The sequence below is a fragment of the Capra hircus genome, chromosome 19 (genome assembly GCF_001704415.2).
Source record: "Capra hircus breed San Clemente chromosome 19, ASM170441v1, whole genome shotgun sequence".
In the NCBI taxonomy this organism is placed as follows: domain Eukaryota; kingdom Metazoa; phylum Chordata; class Mammalia; order Artiodactyla; family Bovidae; genus Capra; species Capra hircus.
The window spans coordinates 33,122,106-33,145,396 of record NC_030826.1 but is presented as its reverse complement, the minus strand read 5'-3'; the positions used below and the strand labels follow the sequence as shown (position 1 = coordinate 33,145,396).

The following is a 23,291-nucleotide window of genomic DNA, read 5'->3' as shown; positions in this document are numbered from 1 at the left end:
GTTATTTCCTCCCAGGGGTGCCTGTTCCCTCATTCCCTAGGGAAGGCGCTCCCGCCCACCTGCCATCTCAGGCCCACCTCCACCTGCAGCCCCAGCTCCTCTGTCAGTGGCTCCAAGAGCATTGCCTTCTCCAGCCTTGTCCCTGCTCTTCTCTCTGAAGTCTTTCTGCCTCCATTTGGTCTTTGATCCTCTTTCTCTGCAGGTTTGATAAAACAATCTGTTATCAAAAGGAGCACTTAGAGGAGACAAAATTTCCAGTCTTGTATTAGCTCATTTAACAGTCCATTTACTTAGTTAACCTCAGTCTAAATTTAGTTAATCGTGACTATGCATAAAACTTTCCTCAGGGTTCCTCCTTGTAATCTCTCATCACTTTTTGTATCCAACCTGTCTTTCATTTTTCATCTAAATAAGATTAACCAGCTCATTTATTTTTTACCAACATGTAATTTCATTTCTCATATCATCTTTGCTGAAAACATTCATTGTATCTCTTACTGTATTTTGAAAAGTTACTATATTGTTTCTCATAGCTTTAATTACATGTTTAAATTAGAATCCTCAACTCTTAAAATATTAATTTTAGTGAAACTAAGAAGTAAACAATTAGGTTCTATCTTTACATTGGCATTTTATAAATTGGTGAGCTTAAACATCAGTGATAATTTTTTAAAACATTTCTTTTCTTGATGTGTGTGTTGGTTCCTCAGTCGTGTCTGACTCTTTGCAACTCCATGGACTGTAGCCCACCAGGCTCCTCTGTCGGTGGAATTCTCCAGGCAAGAATATTGGAGTGGGTTGCCATTTCCTTCTCTAGGTGGTCGTCCCAACCCAGGGATGGAACCCAGCTCTCTTGCATTGCAGGCAGATTATTTACCATCTGACACCCTGTTTTCTTATAAAAGAACATCTTAGGTGATACCAAACATTTTCATTAATATTTTCTATACTTTTAATTCTTTTTTTTTTAGTAATTGATGACTTAGTACCTTAGTATCTTTTAGGTAAACTTTCATCACGTAGCCTAAATTTTAGAATCTTAAGTTACCAAACATCTCGAAAGATCAAGTTAAGTAGACATTTCTAAAATAATACTTTAAAGCTTTTGTCCCAAAATTTTTATCTCATTTACCTTGAAGTTTCATCATGTCCAGTTATTTTCTTGCAAGAGATTAGTGAGGTCTCATTTATTAAACCTAAATACAATAAAAGATTGTACTTAATTTAGATGACTCTCTTGTTCTCCAGTCTCTCAGCTGTGTCCAACTCTGTGTCCCCATGGGCTGCAGTGCTCCAGTCTTCCCTGTCCTTCACTGTCACCTGGAGTTTGCTCAGACTCATGTCCATTGAGTCAGTGATGCGATCCAACGATCTCATCCACTGTTGCCCCGTTTTCCTCCAGTGAGTCAGCTCTTTGCATCAGGTGGCCAAAGTATTGGAGCTTCAGCATCAGTCCTTCCAGTGAATATTCAGGGTTGATTTCCTCTAGGAGTGATGGTTTCATCTCCTTGCTGTCCATGGGACTCTCAAAAGTCTTGTCCAGCACCATAGTTGAAAAGCATCAATTCTTCAACACTCGGCCTTCTTTATGGTCCAACTCTCAACATCCATACATGACTACTGGCAAAACCATAGCTATGACTACGTGGATCTTTGTCACCATAGTTGATGTCTTTGCTTTTTAATACACTAGGTTCATCATAGCTTTTCTTCCAAGGAGCAAATGTCTTTTCATTTCATGGCTGCAGACACCATCACAGTGATTTTGGAGCCCAAGAAGATAAAGTCTGTCAGTGTTTCCATTTTTTTCCCCCCATCTATTTGCCATGAAGTGATGGGACCAGACGCCATGATCATCGTTTTTTGAATGTTGAGTTTTAAGCCAACTTTTTCACTCTCCTCTTCCACCTTCGTCAAGAGGTTCTTTAGTTCTCTTCCTTTTCTGCCATTAGGGTGTCATCTACATATCTGAGGTTATTGATATTTCTCCGTGCAGTGTTGATTCCAGCTTGTGCTTCATCAGCTGGCATTTCACATGATGTACTCTGCATCAGTTCAGTTCAGTCGCTCAGTCGTGTCTGACTCTGCGACCCCATGAATTGCAGCACGCCAGGCCTCCCTGTCCACCACCAACTCCTGGAGTTCACTCAAACTCACATCCATCGAGTCGGTGATGCCATCCAGCCATCTCAGCCTCTGTCGTCCCCTTCTCCTCCTGCCCCCAATCCCTCCCAGCATCAGAGTCTTTTCCAATGAGTCAACTCTTCGCATGAGGTGGCCAAAGTACTGGAGTTTCACCTTTAGCATCATTCCTTCCAAAGAACACTGAGGACTGATCTCCTTTAGAATGCACTGATTGGATCTCCTTGCAGTCCAAGGGACACTCAAGAGTCTTCTCCAACCCCACAGCTCAAAAGCATCAATTTTTCGGTGCTCAGCTTTCTTCACAGTCCAACTCTCACATTCGTACATGACCACTGGAAAAACCATAGCCTTGACTAGACGGACCTTTGTTGGCAAAGTAATGTCTCTGCTTTTTAATATGCTGTCTAGGTTGGTCATAACTTTCCTTCCAAGGAGTAAGCGTCTTTTAATTTCATGGCTGCACTCACCATCTGCAGTGATTTTGGAGCCCCCCAAAATAAAGTCTGACACTGTTCCCACATCTGTTTGCCATGAAGTGATGGGACCAGATGCCATGATCTTAGTTTTCTGAATGTTGAGCTTTAAGCCAACTTTTTCACTCTCTTTCACTTTCATCAAGAGGCTTTTTAGTTCCTCTTCACTTTCTGCCATAAGGGTGGTGTCATCTGCATATCTGAGGTTATTGAAATTTCTCGCAGTAATCTTGATTCCAGCTTGGGCTTCTTCCAGCCCAGCATTTCTCATGATGTACTCTGCATAGAAGTTAAATAAGCAGGGTGACAATATACAGCTTTAGCGTACTCCTTTTCCTATTTGGAACCAGTCTGTTGTTCCATGTCCAGTTCTAACTGTTGCTTCCTGACCTGCATATAGGTTTCTCAAGAGGCCAGTCAGGTGGTATGGTATTCCCATCTCTTTCAGAATTTTCCACAGTTTATTGTGATCCACACAGTCAAAGGCTTTGGCATAGTCAGTAAAGCAGAAATAGATGTTTTTCTGGAACTCTCTTGCTTTTTCGATGATCCAGCGGATGTTGGCAATTTGATCTCTGGTTCCTCTGCTTTTCTAAATCCAGTTTGTACAACTGGAAATTTTCGGTTCAAGTACTGTTGAAGCCTAGCTTGGAGAATTTTTAGTGTTACTAAAAATGCTAGCATATGAAATGACTGCAGTTGTGTAGTAGTTTGAACACTCTTTGGCATTGCCCCTTTCTGGGATTTGAATGAAACCTGACCTTTTCCAGTCCTGTTGGCACTGCTGAGTTTTCCAAGTTTGCTGGCATGTTGAGCGTAGCACTTTGATAGCATCATCATTTTTTAGGATTTGAAATAGCTCAGCTGAAATTCTATCACCTCCAGTATCTTTGTTCATAGGGATGCTTCCTAACGCCCACTTGCATTCCAGGATGTCTGACTCTAGGTGAGTGATCACACCATCGTGGTTATCCGGGTCTTTAAGACCTTTTCTGTGCAGTTTCTTCTGTATGTTCTTGCCACTTCTTCTTAATGATGATTCTTAATGACGTCTTTATTAATTTAGATCCACAAACTTAACATTAGTCTCAGATGTCAACTTAATACTGAATATTTCCCAGTTCATGTGAACCTGAAAATCGTCTTGGCCAGTTTTCTTTAAATGTAGGCACTTTTTATTAAAATTAAGTACCACTCCTTATAAATCCTGTTCTAATAATACCTTTTAGAAGTAGAGGCATCATCTGTGTGTATACAGACATAAACTATAGAGATCTCATGGCTTTACCAGGTATTACAGTATAAACTTACTGGTTAACAAACAGTTGGAATGCCTTAAAGTTGCTTGTTTACATGATTAAGTCATACTCTCTGTAAGATTTTGCTGAGGGAACATTCTCAGAAATTTAGATTTAAAACTGCCACTTTTTTTTTCTTTATTTCCCAGTCGTGCCTGCTTAATTGGGCTTAGTCTCAGCTCCTTGAGGCCTGTATTTATATTCTGGTTTAGACATTTGCAAGACAAAAGGCAATTGATTAGTTATTTTAAAAGATGGTTTTGTCGCCTGAAGTTACTAAAATCAGTGGCAGGATTTTTATCAAACTGAAATGTAATTTACGAAGTTCTATGTTATAAGGCATTTAGCAAAGACCTTTCTGAGTTTATAAATTAAATCAAAGGAAAATCACTTAAAAAAAATTAAACCTTGCATGTTAGTTCCCAGTTTACTTATTTTGTATCACTCAGGTAACTATTAGTTTTCTCAGTACGTTTAGTTAATATTTTCCTTGGGCAATCTATATGCCCTGTTTATCCCACAGTGTAATTAAATAAGAGCTTTGACTACCTTATATAAAGCCCATTGAAATATACCAACTTACATACATTTTGGGGGGCTTCCCTCCTAGCTCAGCTGGTAAAGAATCTGCCTGCAATGCAGGAGACCTGGGATTTGATCCCTGGGTTGGGAAGATTCCCTGGAGAAGGAAATGGCAACCTACTCCAGTATTCTTGCCTGGAGAATCCCATGGACAGAGGAACCTGGCGGGCTACAGTCCTTGTTTTCTAAGAGTCAGGCACGACTGAGTGACTTTCACTAGTACTACATACATTTTCATCGACTCTATGGACTTGAGTTTGAGCAAGCTTTGGGAGTTGGTGATGGACAGGGAGGCCTGGTGTGTTGCAGTCCATGGGGTCGCAAAGAGTTGGACACGACTGAGCGACTGAACTGAACTGATATTTATCTAAATTGCGCCAGCTTCTATACCTTTAACTTAAGTTTTCATCAGTATCTAATCAACAAGTTTTTGTCTTAGGGGAGAGTTTAGAAGGCTTTTTCCTTCTATTCCCTGTCTATTTTACCTACTTTAATGTAAAAGGCATATATGTCTGTTTTATTTATCCCATTTTAAATAACCATCCAAAGAACTTTTTATTCATTTGACATAACTCCTTTTAAAAAAGAATTTTTTTTTACCTCATCGAAATAATAACTAGACCTCCCCCTACTTCAGTTCAGTTCAGTCTCTCAGTCGTGTCCGACTCTTTGCGACCCTATGAACTGCAGCACTCCAGGCCTCCCTGTCCATCACCAACTCCTGGAGTCCACTCAAAGTCACGTCCATCGAGTCCGTGATGCCATCCAGCCATCTCAGCTTATGTTGTCCTCTCCTCCTGCCCCCAATCCCTCCCAGCATCAGAGTCTTTTCCAATGAGTCAACTCTTCGCATGAGGTGGCCAAGGTACTGGAGTTTCAGCTTTAGCATCATTCCTTCCAAAGAACACCCAGGACTGATGTCCTTTAGAAGGGACTGGTTGGATCTCCTTGCAGTCCAAGGGACTCTCAAGAGTCTTCTCCAACACCACAGTTCAAAACCATCAATTCTTCGGTGCTCAGCTTTCTTCACGGTCCAACTCTCACATCCATACATGACCATTGGAAAAACCATAGCCTTGACTAGACGGACCTTTGTTGGCAAAGTAATGTCTCTGCTTTTTAATATACTATCTAGGTTGGTCATAAGACCTCCCCACAACCCTCCTGTTTTTTTGTTGATATTCTTAATCGCTTTTATTAGCATTTGTAGGGCTTCCCTGGTAGCTCAGCTGGTAAGAATCCATCTGCAATGCAGGAAAATGAAAGTGAGAGTGAAAGTCGCTTAGTTTTGTCCAGCTCTTTAAGACCCCATGTCTGCCACATTGCAGCTTGATTTTTTACCAACCGAGCCATCAGGGAAGCCCGCAATACAGGAGACCCTGGTTCAATTCCTAAGTCAGGAAGATCCCCTGGAGAAGGAATAGGCTACCCACTCCAGTAATCTTGCCTAGAGAATCCCCATGGACAGAGGAGCCTGGCAGGCCATAGTCCATGGGGTCACAAAGTTTCCAACATGACTGAGCGACTGACACGCTGTCTGGCCTGTCTATAAGAGAAGCATGGTTGGCCTGCGGAGTTGGTTGCCAGATTGTGATTTGTGTGTGTGAAGCCAGCTTTTAATTTTTAACTGCATGCGTATTAAAGAGCCCCCTCAGTGGCTCAGCTGGTGAAGAAACCGCCTGCAGTGTGAGAGCCCTGGGTTGGGAAGATCCCCTGGAGAAGGCAAAAGCTATCCACTCCAGTATTCTGGCCTGAAGAATTCCATGGACTGTATAGTCTATGGAGTCACAAAGAGTCGGACCCAACTGAGTGACTTTCACTTTTTGATATTTAGGATGGACTTTAATTTGTCCAGTTAACTAGGTACTTGCAAGTCTGAGCTCCGTTCCTTATGTCTTTCTACAGTTGAGGCACCTCGGTGTCTTTCAGCCAAACCCTGGGTATTTCTTGGTAAAAACTGAGCCTGCCCCCACCTGTGCCTTTCTCCTGGGTGGGAATTCTTTCAGGATCTTCCAACCAAGCTCCACCCAGTATCTAGACCCTGGGTGGGTATTTCCAGGTGTCTTCTCATCCCCACAGAATTTAGCATGCAAAATTTAGCATGGAAAAATGGAAACCTCTGGGCTTACTGAATTCATCCCTTTCATATGCACCTCAGCTGCCTGTTTCTTTGCATCACCCCCTCCCCCCAGCAGTCACGGTGGGGAGGCGGCAGCGTGTGAGGTTTGGGGAGCCCTCATTCACATTCAGAGGCTAGAAATCGCTGATGGCTATGACATTTCTTGGTTATTGATACGAAAGGAGGTATTTTCATCTCACAGAATAAAATTTCAAACAGCATTAAGAAGAAAATAAAGATCATTTATAATCATACCAAGAATTCTTATTTATTTTTTGGTGTGTTTTTCTAGGTTGGTTTTGCCCACTGCCGTTTACATTTTAGCAAGCAAGTTAGGGATCACACTGTACTTTGTAACCTGATTTATTTTTTTTTAAATTGTAGTATATGGGGAAGCACCTTTTTTCTAGTTGAAAGGAGTCTTGTAAGAGCAAATTAATTTCTCTTACAAATGTGATTTATCTTTTTCTCAGGAAATATATTCCCTCAGTTTTAAACAAAGCAAATCCATTATCAAATTCATGTGCTTTCAGTTGACATAACTAACTTCATCCCAGGAGTATACTGCTTCAGATCAAAACTTGGTTTCTGATTACTGAGGAAATGCTCTAACAAATTAAGTGAAAACAATCTAGTTAGGAGCAGTCTAATTTTTTACAATATAGAGATTAAATGTAAGTATAGAACACAGGCTGAAATGATAGCAAAATCTATCTATCTCTGGCTGATAGGCTTTATGGGGGATTTATATTTTATTTGTGCTTTTCTGGATATTTTTCTTTTAAAAATTACTTTCTAATATTACCTGAATAATATAAAAAGTCAAAGAATATTACAACTTAATTTTAAAACAGCAATTTCAAAATAAAAAAAACATCATTTTCTTTACCCCACTTGTTCCTAGTCATTTTCAACTCTTAACCAATTTCTTCCGATATTTCTAAATAGCATAAAATTATTATTTTTTAATTTAGTTTTAGAATCTAGTGGCTTGGAAGTGAGGGTTTATCACAGATTTGAGATGTGCACATTATGAATACAGCATAATCGCGTTAACTGCTGAGCCAAGTAACAGGGCTATAAATTATAGTTTCTTCTGTGTACAACTTTTGTTTTCCTCCAAAGCCAGTAGGTGACTGGATTTGCTATGTTTTTGTTCTTGATTTTTAATTGGAAAGAAATTACAGTATTGTGCTGGTTTCTGCCGTCCATCCTCATGGATCAGCCACAGGTGTACACATGTCCCCCGCCCCCCTGCCTCCCTCCCACCTCCGTCACCTGTTTTTTATAAATATGGCAAATCCTTCTAACTGGGCTGCTTGCTTTGCTCCAGATCCCCTTCCTCTCAGTCTCTTCTGGGGCTCTCATGTGTGAGTGGAGGCAGTGGAGTATAACCGTGTGGATCCAGTCCAGGCGGGGTGGCCCGGCCTTCTGCTAGTGAACGTAAGGCAGTGTTCAGAGCTGACTCCTCGGGGTGGATTTTGCACTGACATTGCAGGTCAGTCAGCACATCTCAAGGTTGTTGATGAATACTGCGCGATTGCTTTAGAAAGGACTGTATTAATTTACATTTTCTGATTCTGTTAATGTATTTCCCTTGTGACTTTGGTCAAATCTCTATTTTTAATCCTCAGAATGGGATTAAGAGTAATACTTTCTCTTGGGACTGTTAAAAGAATTAAACGAGTTCATACACGTAAAGCACTTAGGACAGCATGTACTAATGCATACTAGATACTCAGAAAGTGTTAAGCCTTATCCTTTTAAAAATAATTTCATTTATTTTTGTCCCTGCTGGTTCTTTGTTGCCGCGCAGGCTTTTCTCTAGTTTCGGCGAGTGGACGCTAGCTACTCTTTGTTGCAGTCCACAGACTTCTCATTGCAGTGGCTTCTCTTGTTGGGGAGCTCGGCTCTAGGCACGTGGGCGCAATAGTTGCGGCTCCTGGGCACTGAAGCACAGGCGTAGTAGTTGTGGTGAATGAGCTTAGTTGCTTTACAGCATGCGGGAGCCTCCCGGACCAGGGATCGAACCCGTGTCACCCACGTTGGCAGACGGACTCTCAACCACTGAACCGCAGGGGAAGGCCTCCCGTTTGGTTTTTCCCTTAATTTTCACATGAATTTTAGATCATTTTGTCAGGTTCCCAAAGTGCTTTTAGACTGAATTTTAAGATATTAGTTTGGGGAGATTGCCATCTGAATAAGTTAACGTTTGACTGCTAACAGCAAAAAAAATTCAACTAAATTGAGTTAAATAGTGAGGACACTATTATGTGCCTGGCAGTTCAGCCAAGGGTGCTCTTCCCACTCCCCTCGCTGACATTCTCAGTGTGCTGGCTTTCTCCTCGCGCTTCCCTTGCAGGTGAAAAGTGACTGTCAGGTCCCAGGAATCTCGCCCAGAAACAGCACCGTCCAGAGGAAAAGGGAGACTCCTCGGATGTTTCTCTTAGAGGGCAGGTTGTCTCTGCTGGAATCTTTCCCTACCCCTGGGGATTTGCCCTTACTCCTTTTGGCTGGGGTGGGTCATATGGCATTTCTAACCCAGTACTTGGCAAACCAAAGGGGTTACCATGATTGCTTAAAACTGGCCAGGATCCATTCCTGACAGTGTTCAGAATCCCTCTTCTTGAATGATGTGAGAGAGGGGCTCCTGACACGAATGAAGGGCATCCCTGCTGGCAGAAGTCACTCTGGGTGCGTCCTCCCACTCAGGGCTGTGGGCTGCTTTCTGCACAGATGGGATGCTGTTCTGTCACATCTGATTCTCGGTGGACACCTTACTAAACTGTTTGGTTTCAGTTGATATTCACACTATTTCCAGATACAGAATTAACTACTTGGGAAGTCATAGTTCTTCTCCTGTGTCCTTACTCCCCGCCTTGTTAAATTTAGTTCATTGGCCATAGTCTCGGAGTGTTAAGCAACAGCAGTGCTGGACAGTTTTGTCTTCAGCCTAATTTGGTGTCAAACTGCATGAGTAGATGTCCTGTATCATGCTTGCTAGTACTGCTGCGTAATATTTAATGCTGATATTTTATTTAGACATTTGCATTTGTTTTCTCATGTGAGATCCATAGTTGATTTCCTGAGCTTGTCATCACAGGATTGTATTAATGTAATAAAATGAGTTGGCATGTTCTCTGTGTTTCCTGGAATAGGTATGCGGCATTACACGGAGTGACCTAGTCCTTGGAAGTTGTAGGATCTGTGAAACCATCTGAGTCAGATCTCCTTTAGTTATTTTCTCACACCCTTTTTTCTTCCTTCCTTGGTTCCGTACGCATTTAAGGTGATTCTATTTTCTTGAGTTGCTTTCAGTACCAGGGACAGTATCAATAACATAAATAAATATCTGTTGAGTAAGTGAAGGCATGGATGAAGGAATTTTATAATTTTTTTTTCTGTATTTTCCTGGAAGAAATTTTCTTAGGAATTATATTTATAAAGCATAGCTTAACAATATTCTGTTATGTATTCAAGATCATATTCCTTCCCCAGATTTTCATATTTTAAGTAAAACATTTCTGGAAAGTTGGAGTATTTCTAGTGGCATTTGGTTTCATGAATGCTTCGAATTGAGCCGGGTTGGAATTCTGGCTTCTCCACTTAGAACAGCAGTGGGACCTTGCCCATAGAAATGACGGGAGAGCCTTCCTCGTGGAGTTGTTGTGGAGGGTGAGATGCTCTAGCACTGTGGCCCGGGCTCACAGGGGCTATCAGAGAGTTTGTTCACCTGTCAATTAAGTGGTTTAGCTCTTCTGTGTTATGTTTACCCCTCTGAGTTACGAAGGACTTTCCTATTTTATATGTGTTTCTTTTTAGTTTTTGTCAGTTTTGTTGACCTTGTCAAAGAGCCAACTTTTGGTTTCATTTTTCTCTCTAATTTTGTTTGTTTTTTACCTCATTTGTTTCCACTCTAATCTTTTCTGCTTGCCATGGGTTTATTTTGCTCTTTTTCTGGTTTCTTAGGTAGAGGATTAGGTTGTTGATTTAAGATTTTTTTTTAATTGTAGGATAATTGCTCTATAATGTGGTTTCTGCTGTACATAAATGCTAATCAATCATATATACATATATATACACATATATATACACACACATATATACATATATATACACATATACATACATATATACACACACATATATATACATATATATATACACATATACACACACACGCTCTTGAGTCTGCTTCCCGAGACCTTTCTTTTTTAATAGCCATTTACAACTCAAAATGTTCCTCTATTATGTTAGCTGCATCCCATGAATTTTGGTGTGATGTGTTTTTATTTTCATGTATCTCAAAATACTTTCTAACTTTTCTTGTGATTTCTTCTGAGATCTCTTGGATGTTTTGGAGAGTGTTGATTAATCTACATGTATTTGTGAATGTCCGAAATTTCCTTTTGTTGATTTTTAGGTTTGTTCCATTGTGATCAGAAAACGTGCTTTGTATGATTTCAGTCCTTTTACATTTTATCGAGATTTGTTTCATGGCCTGGTACATGGTTTATCCAGGCTTCCCTGGTGGCTCAGTGGTAAAGAATCCTGCTAATGCAGGAGACATGGAAGACAAGAGTTCGTTGATTCGTGGGTTGGGAAGATCCCTTGGAGAAGGGAATGGCAATCCACTCCAGTATTCTTACCTGGAGAGTCCCATGGACAGAAGAGTCCACAGGGCTGCAAAGAGTCGGACACGACTGAGCAGCTAAACAACAACAACATGATTTATCTGGGGGTGTTGCGTGTGCGTTTGAGGGGAGGTGCACTCTGTAGATGTGTGTCGGGTTTAGTTGGTTTATAGTGTTGTTCAGGTTTCTGTACCCTTGCTGACATTGTGTAGTTGTAGACAATATTTATGTTTTTGTGATTTTTTTCTTTATATGCTGTTTAGAGTCCCAGATTTTATACACCGCCCCCACACACACACACAGCTTCATTATGAATTATCCTTTCATCAGAAAAGTGATTCTTTTTTGTCCTATGTAAGGTATTTGTCACAAATTTTAGTTTCACATTGTTGACTATATCTTACTCTTAAGATTTGAGTGATTTTGTTTTCAGTATGTTTGGGGTTTTGAGGCTGCGCTGGGCCTTCCTTGCTGCAAGGGCATTTCTCTAGCTGGGAGGCTACTCTTTCGGTACGTGGACATCTCACTGTGGTGGCTTCTCGTGTGGAGCACTGGCTCTAGGTGCGAGGGGTCAGTAGTTGCAACTTGTGGGCTTTAGAGCAAGGGCTCAGTGGTTGTGACCCATGGACTTAGTTGCCTGTGGCATGTGGGATCTTTCTGGACCAGGGATCGAACCTGTGTTCCCTGAATTGGTAGCTCAATTTTTAACCACCAGGGCTTCCCTCAGTATGTCTTTTGTAGAAGTCTGTGTTTGGATTTTTTTTTTTTCAACCTAATCTGAGTATTGTTGCCTTGTGATAATAAAACCTACTTAAATCTAGAATTGAAAGTGATATTTGGTCTAAATTTTTGCGTTAAAAGCTTTCCATTTTTGTTATTTCTTGTGTTTTCAAGTCCCTCTTAAAGGGTTGTTTTCCTCACTAAACCTCCTTTTATATTTTGGAAGGAAGGCACATAATATGGTTCTTAGTTCTGTTAAGAGCAACCTAAAATTTCTTCAAGATGTATTTGACTCAGAAAAAAAATTCTTATTTTCGGTTTCCTGTGTAAGACCAGATGACTACAGTGTAATAAATCTGCTACTTTTCCCTAGTTCTCTGCGATCTGGAATTTTGCATCTGGTGGGATTTTTCTGCAGAGAATGCGGAAGCCAACTTATTCACCTTCTTTTGTAAATAACCTGTTTTCTCCTGCCTGGTTACTTTGTAGGCATTGGAAACTCTTCAGCATAATAAGGTTAGGGGTTGGTCTCTCTGAATTCTGCCTGGTCTTTGGTGAACCTATTTGGGTTTTTTGGGACGTGCTGGGCCTCATTGCTGCTTGTGGGCTCGATCTAGTTGCTGTGGGCAGGGGCTACTCAGTAGTTGCGGTGCTCAGGCCTCTCTTGTACATGGGCTCCAAGTTGCCCCGAGGCATGTGGGATCTTAGTTCCCAGACCAGGGATGGAACTCGGGTCCCTTGCATCAGCAGGTGGATTCCTATCCTCTGGACCACCAGTATAGTCCCGGCCTACCTCTTTTCTCTGTTCTATAGTATATAAATATATTGTCTCCTCGTATCCACTGTGTATTCTGTATTACTGAGTTATCCAGAAAAGTAAGTACTGTACTTTTCTTCTTTTTAAAGATTTTAAGCAAAAATAGCAGAAACTTTAATAGATACCTGTATGCTTTCCCCTTAGCTTTGGCAAGTCTTAGGTACTGTTCATTCGGGTTTTTCATCCCATCTTACAGAAAAGCCTGAACAGACTTTTCAGCTAAGCCAGTATTTTACTTACATGTGCTTCAGATGATGGTCTGGGGGGCCAGGGGGAATTTAAACCCCTTGGGTACTTCTCCTTGACGTAACTGTAATCCTGAATTTGGTTTTGGTGTTTATGATTCTTCTGCCTGTTTATTATACTTGAATACATCAGTAAACTATGGGACTAAAATGTTCTTAAACTTTATATGAACAGTGTATTACTGTATAATTGTTTCTGCAGTTTATTTCTTCACTCATCATATTGCTGAGCTTTATCCACGTTGGTACTTAAAATATGTTATTTTTCGCACAAAGGCCCTATTTGCTTGTCACGCTGCATGTCTGTTCGGAAGAGGTGACTTCCTGTGATTGTTCCTGGGTCGGGGTGGCGGGGGGGTTCGCCTTTTTTCCATCCTCTAGAGGAGAGATGCAGGCTAGTGGAGGCCCTGATACTCCGCTGTGGGCACGTGCTCACTTGGCCCATCGGTGGACATGGAGGTCCTGCCTCTCCTGCTGTGGGAGTAATGCTGGGACCTGTGTCTCTGCGCACATGCCCAGCTGTTCCCCAGGGGCGTACTGAGGAGTGGGACTGCCGGCCTGCACACACTAGACATTACCAAATGCTGAGCAGTGTGCTTTTACCACTTTGTGTTTTCATCGGCAATGTGTTGGCATTCTTATTGCACTGTATTTCATTTAAAATTTTCCCTTATTCTTTGAAGCGTGTTTTTCTTTTCTTCCTCAGTGATTTGTATATAATTCTTAATATATTTAAGCATCCTTTTTTTTTTTTGGAGCATCTGTTTTGTTGGTTACATTCTCTCTTGGTGGTCTTGTCTTTTCACTTTAGGGCATTTGACAGATTGGAGAATCTTTTGGTATTTTCTTTTATGGCTTGTGCTTTCTGAGTCTTGTTTAATAAAATCCTCCACTTTCTAAGGTCAGAAAAACAGTCTCTTCTAAAGATTTGGCTTCCACCTGGCACCTTCTGGTGATTCTTTGGTTGTTATAGCTGGGGTTGGAGGGGAGGTGGACATCTAATGGGTATCTAACTAAATCTAAGTTAAACACTGTAATTCACAGAAATTATCTGTCAAAATATCAATAGCCAAAAGTGACACTGTTTGGAAACCATGATCTCCACACATCATCTTTGACAGTGGTTAGGTGTCCAGATACCCGCAAAGCGATTGAAAAATTAGAGAATACCAGTTTGTCATGATGGGGTCGTGTGTACGGACCTCAGAGATAAATTTTGCTATTTTTCTTTTTCTCTTTTCCTAATGGAGCTTAATAATTCTTTGATACTCCATATAACCAGGAATCAACAACAATCCAGAGGAAACCAATTAACATGCTAATAATCCACAAGTAAATAAGTACTTGGTTCTTTTCCACTGAGTCTTTGGTTGCCTGGAATTTGTCTTTACTGTGGTGTGAGGTAATGGCTGTTATGTTTTCCTCCCCCAGACTGGGTTTTAACTCAGGGCTGTTTTTTTAGTGAGTCCCTTTCTCGCTGGTGTGTAATGACACCTCTGTGTTGAGCTTCCCGAGATTCACGTCCTGCTCCTGTGAGTTCCGTGGGTAAAATTAATGTTTGGTGTTACCGTGCCTCCCGTGTATAGTTCATACCTTCTTTTTTCTCTTTCGTTCATTCAGTTTCTAGTGGAGGAAAAACACAGCAAACACCCACTGAAGTGGTTGCATATGTGAAGATGGCTGAAGAATGGGGGTGTAAGCTGAGGGATGAGGACTAGAGGGGCCAGCGCAGGGCTTGTATGTGGAGCCCCTGACCTCTGAGGAAGAGTTCCAGTGGGGGTCACTCAGTTATCTTCAGGGGAAGCCTCCTCTAACCATCCTTTGATTCCCACGTGAGCTGTTTCCATGCTTACATACTCGGGGTTACAGACTCTTCAGTGGCTTTGGGAAATGAGTCTCTGGCCTGGCTTTGTTCTTCCAGGCTCTCAGGTCCAAGCTGGAAGGGATGGCTCGGATTTAGTCATCAAATGGAGCATAGTGGGGTGGGGGTGTCTGTGATGGGTTTCCATGTGGTCCCTGTCCCCCTGTAGCCTCTGGGGTCATCCTGGCTTTATAGGGAGTTCAGATCTACTTCTGTGTCCTGTGTGAGATGAAGAACCCAATTCTGGATTCAGAGACACTCAGGCCACCACACAACCAGCGAGAACTGGGCCCTGCTTCATGCTCTCCCTTTGGATTTTAGCTCCTTTGTAATTGCTGGCCCTCAGGATTTCCCTCTCTCAGGAGCTCAGCTGTGCAGGTAAAAAGGTATGTTATGATTTATCTAATACTTGAAGCAGAAGGGTTTTCAGATTATCTGTCATATTACTGGAACCAAAACTCCTTCCACTGGCACCGTTAGTGGTCTTGGAAAGCACCAAGGTAATTAGGTGATGAGATGCAGCCTGGCAGGTCAAGGACGTTCTTGGAGCATAAGCAGCAAATGCCTTTAGCTTCAAAGACCCTGTAGCCTCTCCCAGATTATTATAGCTGGGTACCTGTGCTCGAGTTCTTCCAAATCAAAGATGCTCTTCTCACTGATGGAGACTCTGCATTTATGCAAGCCTGATTTGGTGCACAGAAATAGTAAGTACACTGAGTCATTCTCAGCATTCCTGGAATAAAAGCTGCTTGGTGCATTTGAAAATTCAGGTTGCTTGTATTTTGACTAAAGATTTCTGTGGTGAATCTTTTTCATAGACTGATTTTAGGTTACCTCATCTTTTTCTCCTAGGAATGATTTGTGATAAAGAATTACTTACAATTAAAGTCTGAGGAGATAAATACACTTCCCTCCCCTCGGATTCGAATAGCCCTTTGGGGGCAGTGGTTTCTCTGCTGTCAGTAGGTTTCTTTGGTGTGTGACTTCTAGTGGTGTTTGTTTATATTGGTATTTCAAAGAAGCATGCTTTAATTGTTATTAGAGAAAGGAACTCTGGTATTTTACTAAGGTATGAACTTAGCAGTGTGCTGATGGTCTCACTACGGAGTCTTTATTTCTCCCTTGGTCCTATATTTAGAGCTGTGTGTTAAAAAACTTTATGTTACTGTGATTAGAATGTACTGTGAATTTAAAATATATTTTCTTAATGAAATATTAACAGGTAAAACTTACCTCATCAGTTAATTCCTTCTAAAAAGCTTTACTGTCTTTACTGCCACTGTAGTTGAATTACCGTTACTGATATCAGGGGTAATAATTTTCCACTAGAATTACTTGTCACTTTATTCTTGTATTTTTGAGTTACAGTATTGAACATATATTCTCCTTTTAAAGTATACAGAGTATACTTTTTTAATGTAGAAATATTTACAGAGAATTAGCATGTGTTCCAGTAATGAGTCAGCAGTCATTTTTGAAACAGTTTTGAGAACTGGAGTACTGGACACATTATTTTGTGATAGTTTCAATACACAGTAAACATCTTTGTCTTGTTCTCTACGAGTGCAGATTTTAGTGTCTGTAGGTGTTGTGACTCTTCCGGTCACCTTGGGCCTGTGTCAGTACCTGGGGGGCACAGAGCTTCTCTGCCTGGGCCTTTCTCCACGCTGTTCTCTCACAATAGTGTGGATCTTAAACTGCTAATTTTACAAGCTTTTTGTTCAGCATTTAAAGAGTGCGCCTAATGAGATCTATTTTTATTGCTTCAGAAAAATGGTATCTTAAGTGATATTTGGTGCCATCTTATGTTTTGCTTCTGTGTATTGGTTATATTTATCCATAAATTTATATGTGCTTTTTGTTTAAAAGTAGTTTAAAATTTGCAAGGTGAGCTATTTAACTTGGTTTGGTTTTTATCATTTGCTTTTTATATATAACTAGGTTAGAGTAAGAACTTTGGGTTTTTACTAGAAGGAAAGTTTTATTTTCACTTTTACCTTCTGAAATTATTTTTATAGATACTTTATTTGCATTGTTTTATTTAAACTATCCCCTCAATAACTGATCATATGGTTATTTGGCAACATCGTCGTCTCTAAAGTCTATGCACCATTTAAACTTGGAAGATATGGAAGGAGTTGTTTCAGTGTGGTGATCCCTTTGTTGGTAAACAGACCTGTCTGAACCCCTTCACTTGGGCATCCGGTAATCGTGCTCTGTGAGGTTATCCGAGGGACCCTCTGAGTCCTCCGTGTGAACGTTCCCCTCTGCTGAGCTGTCTGCAGTGTCCTTTCCGCCAGCTCACCACCACTTGAGTGCTGTTTGTGTCGTGGCTCCAAGGCCTTTACTTGGTCAACTCCTGTTAGCTGCTGGTCCCCAGCCCTGTTGTCTGGCTCTTCTTTTTCAGACATGGTATGTTGGAAGCTGCCATACATTGCAGCCTTTATTACTGTTCTTCAAAAAATAGATTAGCTGTTCTTTAAGTTGGGTTATGACGCTTCATCCCAGGATTCTGAGTGTTCTCTGGTTCCTTTCCGTGCGCTGTTTTCATACCAGAAAATTTTATTGGCCCTAGGCTTTTTGTTAGAATAAGAGTTTATCAGAATAAGAGTTTATCTTCACCTGGTTCATGCTAGATAATATTAGTTTCAAACTAAAAATAATACTGTTTTAATCTATTTGTGGACTCAATCTTAAAAGGTATGGAAAGGTTCATTACTTATATTACAATAATTGTGACTTATAAGAAATATCTATTTGGTCATTCAGATGATGAAAATGTCTCATACATTGGTCTTTGTTCATCATAAATCCTGCCTCAGAACTTCCCAGATCCTTCAAATTTTCTCAAGTGTGGAGTCTGATTTAGCTTATTGTTAAAGCACCGGGGCTGGTGGCCAGTAGAGCCAACCATGTGGTTGGGTTGGAGCCTTCAGTCTTACCCCTGACTAGGATGGAAGGTGACTCGTTAAAGACGCCATCAACACCCCGGAGGATGGGGCTTGGGGCTCTTCTGGAGGGGGCACAGGGACAGTGGCACCTGCAGAGGCGGGAAGCCCCTCCCCCCCACCTCACCTGTTCCTGAGTTGTATCCTTATACAAACAGGCGATCTGTGAGCCACGCTAGCAAACTGATTGAACCCGAGGGGAGGGGTCCTGGGAACCTCTCATCCCCGGGTGACACCCTGGACCAGTGTCTGGAGTGGGGTGGGGGGTTACCTGGGGACTCTCTGGGTAGGTGGTGTCAGGGGAGTTGAATTCTTGGATACACCTCCCCCCTTCCCAACACACACTTGGGTCCAAGAGCCAGTGTAGATGTTAATCACCTTGTGTATGAGTATGGGTCAGGAGGACTGGTTTAGTGACTGTGTTCAGAGCACTTGCCCCCCCTTCTGGTTGTTGTTCATTGCACCCAGCACTGCTCGCGCTTCCTTCTCAGCGGATGACAAGGCCAACACACGGCTCCTTCTGGGCATGTGTCTGGACACCTACGCGCGCTACCTGCTCTTCTCCCAGCAGCCATCTCAGGCACAGAGAATGTATGAAAAAGCTCTGCGGATTTCTGAGGAAATACTTGGAGAAAGACACCCACAGGTAAGGGGGGACAGCAGGCGTCTAAGACAAAGATTTCAGAATCCAGAATAGGAAATGCGGACAGACCCTCGGCAGAGGGCCCTGCTGCATCCACTCCCCCCTGCCCCGTTTTAGGAAGGGTCTGAGGCTGCCAGGGAGGTACTAGATCTGCCCAGAGGTCTTCGAGAGCACTGGTTTGCCATAGGACGGGTCACATCCTGTCACTACTTTTTGCTGTGTTTATTTGCTGCTGCTTTTTTGACAAATTAATAAGTAATATTCATCTTGCTACCTGGTTTCCAGGTTTGTATCATTTTCCAGAGGGTCAGACTGCTGCTGTGCAGTGTAGATGATAAATGCACCTGACTTACAGAGGCTGACACCTGACCCCCAAGGAGCACCGCTAGGAAAGACAGCCCTTCAGGGCATCCACAGAACACCAGACACTAGGGCTATGGAAAGTGAAGAGTTGCTCAGTCATGTCTGACTCTTTGCAAACCCCATGGACAAGTCTATGGAATTCTTCATGCCAGAATACTAGAGTGGGATGCCATTCCCTCTCCAGGGGATCTTCTACCCAGGGATTGAACCCAGGTCTCCTGCACTGCAGGTGGATTCTTTACCAGCTGAGCCACCAGGGAAGCCCAAGAGTACTGGCGTGGGTAGCTGTTGTCTTCTCCAGCGAATCTTCGTTTGCAAGCAGCAGCTGTTTTCTCCCGTGTAGACCATCGTGCTGCTGAATGACCTGGCCACTACCCTGGACACACAGGGCCGCACTGACGAGGCCTGTGTTCACGCACAGAGGGCATCAGACCTGGCGAGGCAGGTGGAACACCCTGAACTGCACGTGCTGCTCAGCAATCTGGCTGCAGTCCTGATGCACAGAGGTGCGGGGTGCCCATCAGTGGGTCGGGAACCTGGGTGGTGGGCTGAGGGTGGGCAGTGAGGCCATGGTCCTTTGTTTCTGGAGTGCTCCACAGGCTCCTCCTCCTCTTTGGCATGTGGACAGTTCGATGTGTCCTCATGAAGCTCTGCCCTCTGCTCAGAAACCGGCAGGGACAGGTCCCTTACCCGAATCTCCATCAGGGAAGGGCTCCCTGAGGTCCGGGCGTCCCATGGTCATAGCTTATTTCACACCAGGTCTCACACCGTGAACTAAAGCTGTCCCATTGCACGTGCTTTCTCTTCAGAACATTTCAGAATCATGATGAAACATGCATTTTCTCCCTTCTCTCGGGCTGTTCCAGAACTGTACGCACAAGCAGAAGAGACCTATAGGGAAGCACTGAGGCAAGCAGAGCTGAAGAGAGACGAGGCTTCTGTGCAGCACATCAGGGAAGAGCTGGCCGAGCTGGCAAGAAAAAGCAGACCTTTGTCATGACTACCAACACCTCTGTTCCAGTCCTGGCAGCTCCCAATCAGTGGCTTAAATCCTCTGTCCGTGACATGCATGTCTCCTCACCTAAGCCTTGGTGGAGGACAAGCTGTGCTGTTTGTTTTGCACACCCCCCCTCCCCTGACTGACTCTTTTTTTATGGACTGTTGTCAGGCGGTGCTCTGTTTTAATGGATGGTTGGGGAGGTGGTGAACCGTGCCAGGTTAAGAGGGACCAGTGTTCACCTGGAGTGGGGGCATCTCTACTGTAAGGGTTTGGTTCATTGATTTGCTGCTATGTCTTATTTTATTAAGACCTGGCAGAACAGAGCTACCAATCTCATGATGGTGAGTTGCTTTCTTTTATTCTCTCTCTCATGAGGACCACTGTGGGATTTAATGCATAAAAAAGTAGTATCTTGGTTGCCACAAAGCATCAGACGTGAAGCTTTAAAGTGGGAATTGGGCACTTGGAATTAGTAGTGTCCCCTTTAGATTATACATAAAAGTGGACTGCATGTTTTTGTACGTTTCTGGTTGTAGACGTGAAAAAAGGAAGAAAAGGAATGACAATTCCTACGGTCCGTCCCTTCTGAGCATGCACCCCTCTGGACTAAGTCACAGGGTAGAGTTGTCTGAGGGCTGCCAAGTCCCCTGACTCAGAGAGGAACCCTGGGGGTGACGTACTGACAGTAATGGGGCCATAGAGGAAGCACTGCCTGGACTCCAGCCGCGAGTCTTGAGTTTTGCTTCTCAGTCTCCCCTTGGGGGTCTCTGGACTCGTTCCGCCCTGGGAGAAGGTCAGTGTGGCCTAACCTGGATGGTGTGTCAAGAGCACCATCCCTGCCTTGGGGCAGTCCTGCAGTCCCTCTGGTGTGGGGGTGGGGAGGATGAACTAGTGCCTTTGGCTCCTGTGTACACAAGAAGGATCCCTTCCTAATAAACCAGGAGACACCACGACAGTATTGTATGGATTCAATACTGAAGTCTTGAGTTTCTCATAAAAAGTCATTGACTCTTTAGAATTAAAAATACAGGAATTAGGCTCAAATCAGAATCTTCTATTAGAATAATCTTCTATTTTGCTGACGTAAGCATCTTCTCATTGTCTCACAAGGTTAATAATTCCTTTAATCAAGTTTCAGTGCAACCTGGTTGTAACTACTCACCTTCAGCATCTAGTGCGCGTTTACCTTTTCACAGCTGCATGAGTTGCTGAGAGGGAGGTGTTCTTTGCTTCACATGTTTTACCGAGGAATGTCTCCCCCTCAGTGACACGGTCGAGCCTGTCAGTACGTTCCCTGCACTGAGGCCCCAGAGCAAGGACGACTAACCACCACTGACTGGGCTGAAGTCAGAGGTCAACTGCCCAGGCATGGTGCCCCGACCACCCCACCCAAAGCTTATTTTGAGCTCACTTACATGTGGGTGCAGCCACAGGCCTCAAGAGGTGTTGGCTAGCATTCCTGTCCTTATTGCTTTTTTAAAACAACATGGGCAAAATATTGAACCTGCATCCACACCTATTAAACAGGGACTAGATGCCAAGGGATGGGAGGAGTCTCAGTCACTACAAAGGAGGCCTCTCCTCCTCCAGCTGTCAGACAGCTGCTCTCTCTAGAGGCTTGAGGACTTCTACTGAAAAACTCAGGTCTAGTTTGGAGTCTGTAAAGTCCAAGTGTTTATCATCTTGAGAGACCTCTTTCCTTTCTAAACAAACACCTCCCCAAACCATTAGCATCCGTGCGTTGCAGAAGGATGCGCCAGTGCTAATGCTTGAGTGTATGAAAAAAATTTAATTCAACAAGAAATTACTAATGAAGATTAAGACGACTGGTCCTCCAGTACCAGTCTTCTAAATTATTTGCTCCTTGAGATTCGGTGAAATGAAAACATTTGATGACAAACACTTGCCCACAAGGAATCGAGGTGAAAATATAAGCACAAGGCGGCGTGCAGCGGAAGGGCCGTCTGCTTCTCCTAAGCCCAGGAGGACACACAGCCGAGAGGGTCCGTACCACGTGTCACCTTCCAACTTGGCCAGTGACACATCAGCTAACCTGAGACACCAAAGCCTTCAGTCACAATCATCTACTGTAGCTATGGACTGGTGGACAGGGCAGTCAGATTTATTTGCAAACCAAAAGCTTTGCTGCATCAAATGCAGGCAAATACCCAAGGTGGGGTTCATTACCAGTGTGCGTAACAGCGAGGTACGTACACCTCAAATAAGCCTTTAAAATGTTAGAAACTGAACTAGAACAATATCCATGCAGTACTATGTTTTCAGTGCTTCTAATTAAAAAAAAAAAAAGCCTGCCCTGGAAATTTACAATATGGCAGAATTTTGTTTCTCCTTTAGACCCTAATACGTTAATGTACAGATTTTATGGCAGCGTCTGTTAAAAATCTAAACATCTCCACAAGATTTTAAACATCACCAGGAATCTGAGCTTAGAGGAGACAAAATTGGATAAAAGTACAATGCCCGTAACAGCCAACACCATGGAACTGGGCTGTATGACGTTGTTTGGAAGGCAAGGGTTAAAAAGGTAGACGAGAGATTTTTAAAAAATCACCCCCAAGTTGATGTGCTGATTGAACATAAGTACACCAGATACTACAGCAAGGGGAACACTGCAAAAAAGGTCCTCTATTTACAGAGTGATTAGAGACATCATGGTTTCTTTACAAACAGATGTAAGAACAGGAATTATCCACTTTTTAAAAACTCTACATGTCGACCCTCCACTATTACTATAATCCACAGAACTGCCTGTATCAAGGCAGTCTTTTCCAATCCTCATTTGACCCCAAAATGAATTTCCATCGTCTCTTTACCGTCCATGGTCCAGGCTCTCCAGAAAAGTCTAGGCACAAATCCTAGGTGGGCAGGCATCGGGCCTGCAGTTAGAAAGGAAGCCATCAGAAACTGGAGCCCCCCCAACCCTGGGACCCCTGCCCACAGGTCAGTCGTCGCTATCAGACAGCGTCTCGTACTGTGCGGACAGCAGCGGGGCCGGCTCCCGCTCCCATATCCTGCTCGGCTGGTGCGGGGCAGCCGGGTTGGCCGAGGTGGGAGTGCAGGCGACAGGTGCGGGGGGCGTGCTGCTGAGCATCCGCATGGTCAGGGGGTTGTAGGGGAACTGTGTCGAGCCTGCGGAGAGAGGTGAGCACATCTGAGCGGGGTGCGGGGTGGGGGCAGAACAGACCTCCCTGCTGCACCGTTCCCAAGCAACCAACCGTCCAGAAGGACACAAAGCCAATGAGCACTTGAGGCTGGGCTGCTGCTGAATCCAAGTGGAACTCCTGGATTTTTGGCTCAAACTAAGACTCTGGTAACACAGGAGGAAGCAGGAAGTTCGGGGACAAGGGCCCAGCTGGTCAGGGGCAGGCTGCAGAGGGGGACACACAAGCCTCACAACAGCACTGCACCTTCTGCCAATGCCT

General features: G+C 43.3%; 2 protein-coding genes across 20 annotated transcripts in view; one reads left to right on the top strand and one right to left on the bottom strand.

Moving 5' to 3' along the window:
• TTC19 (tetratricopeptide repeat domain 19) overlaps window positions 1-20,801 on the top strand; it is a 29,022-nt gene extending 8,221 nt beyond the window's left edge. Inside the window, exons 8-10 of one of the 2 annotated variants that reach the window (XM_018064719.1) lie at window positions 18,334-18,488; window positions 19,192-19,354; window positions 19,715-20,801. In XM_018064719.1, coding sequence (XP_017920208.1) covers window positions 18,334-18,488; window positions 19,192-19,354; window positions 19,715-19,848 — 452 coding nt within the window. In that variant the 3' untranslated portion in view covers window positions 19,849-20,801. Of the gene's footprint in view, window positions 1-18,333; window positions 18,489-19,077; window positions 19,355-19,714 lie in introns of those variants that run through there. The other variant, XM_018064720.1, reaches the window with a different exon arrangement.
• Window positions 21,955-23,291, bottom strand: part of NCOR1 (nuclear receptor corepressor 1) — a 115,841-nt gene continuing 114,504 nt past the window's right edge. For all 18 annotated transcript variants that reach the window (XM_018064700.1, XM_018064701.1, XM_018064703.1 and 15 more), the window contains one exon: window positions 21,955-22,998. In XM_018064700.1, the coding sequence (XP_017920189.1) occupies window positions 22,811-22,998 (188 nt within the window). In that variant the 3' untranslated portion in view covers window positions 21,955-22,810. The remainder of the gene's footprint in view (window positions 22,999-23,291) is intronic.